At 38.2% G+C, this 8338-nt stretch overlaps 1 protein-coding gene across 1 annotated transcript; it reads right to left on the bottom strand.

Moving 5' to 3' along the window:
• Window positions 1-6699: 6699 nt before the first annotated feature.
• LOC103701859 (uncharacterized) lies at window positions 6700-7957 on the bottom strand. Its single transcript, XM_008784065.6, has 2 exons — window positions 7291-7957; window positions 6700-7197 (listed from the first exon to the last, which is right to left on the bottom strand). Exons 1-2 carry the CDS (start codon window positions 7562-7564, stop codon window positions 7028-7030), a joined length of 444 nt encoding a protein of 147 aa, XP_008782287.3. The 5' UTR covers window positions 7565-7957; the 3' UTR covers window positions 6700-7027.
• Between the last annotated feature and the right edge of the window lie 381 nt (window positions 7958-8338).

Below are 8338 nucleotides of genomic sequence, written 5' to 3'. Positions count from 1 at the left end.
TAAACAAATGATTTATTCGCCATTCAGTAAATGACCTCTCGTGCCTTTCCTTATGATAGCTATGCATTTGCGAGAAAGTTTGACTTCCATCCACATATTCTTTTTTTTTGGTACAACGGCGCCTCACATAAAACATGCATAAATACAACCAACAAAATCAGAAAAAAGAACTAATGAAAAGAAAAAGAAAGAAATGTGTGAGTGTATGCATCCGTTTTTTGCCATCCACTCGAGAGCTTTTTTTTGGTCTGCAAAATTCCTTCTCCAAATTCACTTTTCATGCCTCTTTCGTTGGACACAAAAGATGGATACGCGTCCAATGGAAAGCTTAAACCGACCAAGCCTTTTCTCACCCCATTGGGTCCAAGGATAGACTGTGATTTTGTCCACCTTTATGGATTGCGATGGGTTCCAGTTATGATGGTCCAAGGAAGAGTGGTTTGTTTGGACCAAACAAAAAGAAGAGATGCAGTGGTTGAGGGTGGACCCAGTCGGACCGGTGAGACCCACATAAGGAATGGAGTCAGTCGTCTATAGTGGCTTAGCCTTCCATGTATATCAACCAATATTCTTTATCATGTAACAGGGAATACCATGATCAATTCCTGAAGCTTCTTCACATAAAAAAGAAACCATCTACAGTGACACAAAAATCTCAAACTAATACATTACATAATGGATAACTATCTTGGTGGATTTCTAGCCGTCACAGTAAATATTGTAAGTTCTTGGCACCAGACATCCAACATGAGAGTTACATGATTGCCATGACACTGCTAAATATTTTGTACATGAGATATCATGTTGTCGCAAGACTTGTCAATATCTTGTCGTGGTCATTCATTTGATGTCTGTCGTAGGCCTGGAAAAATAGTTCTTCGGATGGTGGATGGTACCAATGGCGGGGAGTAAAGACCCCCTATATATAGTGTACGAAAAAAAACAATTTATACAGAGATTGAAAGATTAAGAAAAGCAAAAAAAATAAAAAAGGAGTTATGGGAAAGAGAGATCCACGTTGGAGTTCTCATATGAAAATAGGAAATGGATTCTTACTTGGAGCAGGAAAAAAGAATAGCGAAAAAAAGGAAAAGTAGGTTACTAGGCTCACGGGGATCGTGGAACAAGGAGCTGGAGGAGAATAGCCGAACGAGGCGGAGTTAAGCTGCATGGGCCCGAGGGAGGAAATGCGGATTCCTGATGCCTACTGTTCCTTCAGTTATTAAATCTAGAGGATCCAACTCCATGCTGCTATATATTTTCTTGCTACTGCATGCTCATTGCACCTGACATTATGGCATTGAGGACATATCGAGTTTTTTTTTTTTTTTTAATCGAAGTTTTCTTTATGCAGAGCCCTTTTGTTAGAAATTTGTGACCTTATGGCCTCACAGAAGACATGAAGATGCTGTGTTAGACCATGCAAGAGGTGTGAGAGAAACAACTGCAAGGTTGAGCACTGGGAATCCATGATCAACCCACAAACCGAGCCTTACCATGCAACTTGAACGAGGCTCAGCAACACTATATTCATACGCTATTGCTCTCCTGAACTGTGCGTTAATTGCAGCCCAGTAGCTACAGTCCTTGTGTCATTGTGTGGCTGCTTCATACTAGTGTTAGAAATTTTACTACAGCCACCTCACTGGAAACTGGAACGAACAATGCTCACAGGAAGCCGAACACTGCGTTGGGCAGTTGTTCATTTCAGCCATTTTTAGAAAATATTTGCAAGCTTAACAGCATATTTTCATTTGCTAAGGGTGAGAAGATCAAATAACACATTGCATTTTTTTTTTGCAATCAGGAGTTTCACGGTAGGTCCCTTTAAATCACATTCGAATTAACCAGAACAGATCCCTAGTCTCCAGTTTGTTTATTTTGTAGATGGACAAGCTCCCCTTCTGTGCTGTAAGCGTCGTGCCGGAGACTGTCTTATAATGGACAAATATTTCAATAGGTGTATGTTTACAGGACCCAATTGTTAATAAACTGTTAAAATAAAAGCTAGCTTCGTCCTAGTTTAGAGTTTTTTTCGGAGGTATGAATTAGCTGTGATAATTCATCTAGAGAAACCAAAGGATATCATCTAGAGACCAGTTATAAGGATAGCCAGATGCAGATTTCCGATACCTGGTAATGATTCATATTCCAGGCAGGATTTGATCTTGATTCATCACAGATGATGGCGTTGCATTTCTCTACATAAGACCTTCCGGTATCAGGGTGTCAGCTCGAGTTTTAAAAGGCTTCTGCTACATATTGCCATTGGTACACTGGCGGTCAACAGTATTTAGTAATAGTTAACTTGGACTGGGAAGTCAGGCATCAGGACTGTTTTTTCTGGTAATTGAAAAAGAAAACAGAGTCTGGAACCAGATTTAAATTACAGAAACCTAACTCAAGTACAGCAACAAGATTAGTTCAAGTGCTGCAATAAGATTAAGTAGGTGTCATCCGAGAAACCACATGACAATGCAAAAAATATCCTGAGCACTTCCATCATCAAGAATATATTCTAATCGGTGGTTATAACCATATGGAGACCCATACTAGTATAACAATAACTAAGCAAGAATCTTGGGATAGATTGCATCTGTCCTCGAATTTGGTCAGCAGATCGTACATCAAAATTATGTTGCCTATTCTTCCTGCGGAAATTGCGGGTTCTGGCCTACCATGACTTTTCAGTGTTATTTACCTAAACATCTTCAATATGCCTGTATGCAACTCTCTCCCTCCTACTTTCCTATAAAGAATACACCACATACAAAAGAAAGGAAGATTCAGAAGCCATTCCCAACAACAAAACATAACCTCATACTGAATATATCCATAATCAGGCAAATGCCTTCCCTGATGCTTGATCTGCCATTGGTACTCCATTGCTCCAAGTTCCACGCCTTTACATAAGCCAATGTTTGAATTCAAAAGATCGAAGAAAGACAATAACTTTTGCAACAAGACGTTAAACCAAACTTAAGGGTGTATCTAAATGTTTTGACATTAATAGCAGGATATGTAATATGCATAAGATATAGTTTTATTTTCATTTCATCATGTCAAAACCATATGTGCTTGAGGACAAATCTAGCATCATTATGGAAACCATCAAGCAAGCAAATAGAAAATACCCTAGTGGAACAAAACATATTTGGAGTCTAGACCCATACTGAATATATCCATAATCAGGCAAATGCCTTCCCTGATGCTTGATCTGCCATTGGTACTCCATTGCTCCAAGTTCCACGCCTTTACATAAGCCAATGTTTGAATTCAAAAGATCGAAGAAAGACAATAACTTTTGCAACAAGACGTTAAACCAAACTTAAGGGTGTATCTAAATGTTTTGACATTAATAGCAGGATATGTAATATGCATAAGATATAGTTTTATTTTCATTTCATCATGTCAAAACCATATGTGCTTGAGGACAAATCTAGCATCATTATGGAAACCATCAAGCAAGCAAATAGAAAATACCCTAGTGGAACAAAACATATTTGGAGTCTAGACCCATAGTGTGCATGACACAATAAAGAGAACCAAGCAGTTTGCCTAGTCTGGATGATAAAAAAAATAAACTTACGATCTATTTTTCATTTTTAGCAAAAAAGATTTAGAAAATAAAGTGGATGACTTATCACATTCTTAGAGATCACCCATGATAATGTGATGCTAGGAATCACATAATAGAAATAAAAAGTCATGTAGAAATTTGTAAGGAGAAACCCATAGCCCCCATGCCTTTCCAAGATAAAAGCCACCTTAGGTTATCTAATGATGTATAATTTTTGTTCTCCAAAAACTCTACTTGCTTACCTTTCAACAGTTAAGTTTAAGTTCAAGCTATTTTTCTTTTCCCCCAAATCCCCTTTAATTTTATATTTTTCCAGTAGGGTTTAATGTGAACATATCCGAATAAGAAAACAACCAACATGATTACAAACATCACAGATATCATCGTCATGTTGATGCATGTAAGCATTATCAACATTGCTTTTCTTTTGGTACAGCATAATATCCAAGTTTCAACTACCAACAGCAGTTGCATCATGTTCTTACCATGACTTGGAAAATCATTTTAGTTAGTTGGAAAAGCCCTTAGGCGATCATTTTCGTGTGATAAACAGATGACCAACATCATCACAAAAGTATATTATATTATATTATTATCAGTTCCAAAGTTCTTTATTCCACAAACTGCCCATTTTACAAGACAAGCAAGTATGCAACTATCACTTTGGCATGTCTGATTTGCTACCATACATTTGACAGAATATCCTCTCTTTATTATGAAAAAGTTTCCAAATTGTATTTGAATTCATCATGTTATCAACTTCCCCAGCAGGAAATATTGACTACATAGTCTACTTCATAGCTCCTGTTGCTCATTGACCACTGTTGAAACATTACAAGCCTTTTTCATCTATATCAGCTTCACTTTCCACTCACAATTATAGTTAAGCTCTACTTAGCCTTCCGAATACCTCAGGATGGCAATTCAACCCAACAACATACCCCTATCAACTCCATTCCCAGCAGACCACTTTCCATAGCATAAGAATCATAATAACTACTAGACTATGGATGCCAGTTTTTAGGAATACTCCATCTTAAATGAAACATAAGAATATTAAAACCATTCATACCCTGATTCAAACAATTGCATCATTCTCTCAAGTTTGGTGCAATCAATGGGCAAAAGATTAAATCATCTTAGATGTTCGGCCCTGCATTATTGCATACTGGGGCTAATCCAAAGGAATTTATTCTTTATTATACTCACTTTTAACTATCAAATGTAACATTCTCATCTTTTGTAACCTCGCCTTATCCTAAATCCCATACTGTGCTAATGTTCTCTCTTTAGCATGCAACATTCTAATCTAAATGGTTGAGTACCTTTGTCCAATCTCAAAAAATTTTCTTTTGAATCTTAATGGTATTTCCTGATAAGGAGAACTCTTAAAAGGTCCATGCTCACTTCAAGCACCTTATTGTCATCATACATTAGCCCATATCCCTCCACCTCTTATATAATAGTTTCAAGGTAGTGAAAGCAACCCATCTATGAAATTTATCTTATTTCATTTAAACTATACACATATTTCCAGTATTTCTATTTGATCAACTTATCAGTTGCTGAGATTCATTTGGAGGGGAAAAAGAATTTTTTTAACAATAATGATCAGATTTAGTCATCTCAATTTGATCAAATGAGGCAATTTCCTGCAGCGATGTCCAACACTTACAAAAGATGGTTTCATGAAAGATCCTGCGCCACAAAAAGAAATAGTGCGCCATGCATCAACCATCAAAGATTTATGATGATGAATATTAATGCCTGTTTTTTGTGAACTGTTGTTTTCTAAGACTAGGTTTTATTTTTAGACAAGAAAAGTTCTGGTTTGCCTAAAACAAATAACCTCAAAACATCTGATTTTCTACTTCTTGGAAGTTTTTGCTTCAAAGCTAATAATATTTGAAGCATCAAAAATGACCTTGCTAAACAACTGACATGCCTGACTTACAACCAATCTCGTTTTGGAACTTTTAAATTCTAGACCTTTTTCATTGAAATGCTCTGTTTAAGTCAAAAATTTAGAACACAAGGAAGACATAATTTACTGCAACAGTTCTAACCACCTCAGGGAATAAAAGGAATGTCGGTTTTAGAAATTCAACAGGTTAAGGCATGAAATGCATTGCAGCCCTTGAGCATAAGGTGGCATTCATATGTGAACCTGCAACAGTTGCATGATGACGAGTACGAGAATTAAGAAAAATAGTCAACAAAAGCATGGTACAGAAAAGAATGAGCAATAGCTAGCTTATGGAAGTTGGTGCTACGGTCTCAAAAGACTTCCCAAATCAACAACTGTTAAAATTAACCATATAAATCAAGAAGATCAAGGCTTGTTTCACAAAGCTATAATGGATGGAAAAAAGAGGATTCATCCAATAACAATTACTCTTGTCTTTGCTTTTTTTTAAAAAAAAATACTGATAGATTTTTTTTAAAAAAAATACAGATAGATTTTTTTAAAAAAAATACAGATAGTTTTTTTTAAAAAAAATACAGATAGTTTTTTTTTTAAAAAAAAATACAGATAGATTTTTTTTAAAAAAAACACTGCTAGATTTTTTTTAAAAAAAAATTACTGATAGATTTTTTTTAAAAAAAATACTGATAGATTTTTTTTTAAAAAAAATACTGATAGATTTTTTTTAAAAAAAATACTGATAGCAGCATGATAATGGTAGAAAGCCTGCCAAAATTAAAGAGAACTTGTTCATAATGGACCAATCCTGGTAGAACATTTCCATCAATGTTCATATTATGCCTAAAAGGAAAACGAGAGAGCAGCTTACGAAATGTTTCTTAAGAACAACTGATCAATCAGCACACTTAGATAACTACTGGATACTTAAGTAGAATCCAACAGATGAACAAAAAGATTATCATGAACAAAAGAATGTAGACTTCAATACATGTGGCTGCAGTACATAGAACAAATATCAATGGCTTGTCAAAAACATATATCCATCATCAATGTAGCATCAAAACAAACAAATTTTTAGACCTCCACTGCCACGTTCGGCGGAACATCATATAACCACATATAAAACAGTGCCCAAAAATTTCATCTCTGAAAGAGCAAACAATGAGATATCAAAGCATAGATGACAAAAGAATAAGCCTGAAACAACTGTCAACTTTATTAATTTCTAAGTACTTAAACGGTCTTTTTCATCTTCAAAGAAAAGAAAGAATTAAAGACTCAAGTTTTCCAAATCACAATGGAAATTATTATCATCTCAAACAAAAAGATCCCAACCGAGACTCAAGCCAAATAAATAGAAGAGCATGACAGACCCAAGAAAATTTAGCACGTAGATAGAAAGAATCCCCCTGCCCTTTTGCTCTCATGCTTCTATCCAGCAGAGCATGAATTCAAACTAACCTCCAATAGGAGAAAGAGAGGCAGGGAGGAAAACAGAAGCAATAATAAATCTTCGTCTTTCAGTGAGAAGAAATCCTGAAACTGAGGGACTTGTTAAGCCAGGTTCTCCAGCTCCCGCTCCCTTTCCTGCCAAGCACCTGGGAAGCACGCTCATCCACCACCCCCTCCTTCTTGCACAACACGAAGTTCCTCGTGCCGCGAGAATCGATCGACTCCCAAGGGCTCAAAGCTGCCGATCCACCATCCAAAACAACATCAGTTGAATATTCAACAACATAGAGAACGACGGGAGTAATAAGAAAGGAGGACGACGATAACATACCATCAGATCCAGAATAGAGAAGGAAGTTATTGAAATCGGAGCCGAGGACGGGAAGGCGGCCCTCCCGGGCGTAGGACTTGAGGGCGGTGGATATGACGGTGCCGACCATCTCCCCTTCGTTCACCAGAAAGCGGATGGGACCGGCGCTGCCCAAAACATTGACGGTGATGAGGCATCGGTTGCTGGCACCAGCCCGATTGCCACCACCGCGTCCTCGGGGAAGCTGCCGGTTTTTCTTGAGCTTGATCTGCAAGGACGGAGCGACGAGGGCCATCGTCGGCAGCGGCGGCGATCAAAAAATAGATGGATTTTCTTTTTTTAAAAAAAAACCCTTTTTGATTGGTTGGAATTAATTATTGAGAGGAAAGACGGATCGTGGCGGTCAGTCGGTGGTGGGAGATGGGTGGAAGGAGGGATCGAGGCCGAGGCAGCGGTAGTGCCAGCCCTGCATGCAGGAACCGAAGAACAAAGAGGAATCCGAGGAGGTAGGGTGGACTCGTGCCGCGGTCGCCCTCTTCTTCGACGACGACGACGAGAAGAAGGGGGGGGGCGTCAGGTAATCTCTCACCATTCACGAGTTCCGAAGGCCAGCGCGAAACAAGAAAGGGGGATATAGAGAGAGCGAGAGGGAGGAGGAAAGGGAGAGGAAAGAAACCGGAGCGGAGATGGAATTTAGTTGGCTTGATTGAGGGATATATAAAGGGCGAGTTGGTGGTAGGGTTTGTGACGTAAAAGATGTCGGCGGTCCGGTTCGGCTGCTGATGGCCTTGTTGGTACGTTAAAAACGGAGGCGGCCGTTGCCGTAGACCAAGCTGTTTGAGGGTTTGTTGCGCTTTGATTGCGTTTATTCTCACAACTCTCTTATTCCCACACGTGACAACCCAATATGTATTCATATTTTATCTCTTTTTCTACTGGTAATCAGATTTTGTTTCATAAATTCTCCAAAACATCTTCGAATTTTCTCTTTATTGCGAGTTAGTCCGCAATAAAGTGCACAAAAGTCCACGTAAGGGGTCACTGCACTGTAGCCAGCTAATTTCTTTGA

This window comes from Phoenix dactylifera, chromosome 12, assembly GCF_051530095.1.
Source record: "Phoenix dactylifera cultivar Ajwa chromosome 12, Ajwa_hap1_PhDact_Kaust_v1.1, whole genome shotgun sequence".
NCBI lineage: Eukaryota > Viridiplantae > Streptophyta > Magnoliopsida > Arecales > Arecaceae > Phoenix > Phoenix dactylifera.
Note: the sequence above shows the minus strand (reverse complement) of the source record. Positions and strands in the feature narration are given on the sequence as shown.

What these genes read in the sequence shown, in the direction of transcription:
- LOC103701859 (XM_008784065.6), bottom strand. Translation starts at nt 7,564, where the DNA reads ATGGCCCTCGTCGCTCCGTCCTTGCAGATCAAGCTCAAGAAAAACCGG. An exon ending in TCTCTATTCTGGATCTGATG is followed by an intron (nt 7,198 to 7,290) that starts GTATGTTATCGT and finishes GTGGATCGGCAG; the next exon opens with CTTTGAGCCCTTGGGAGTCG.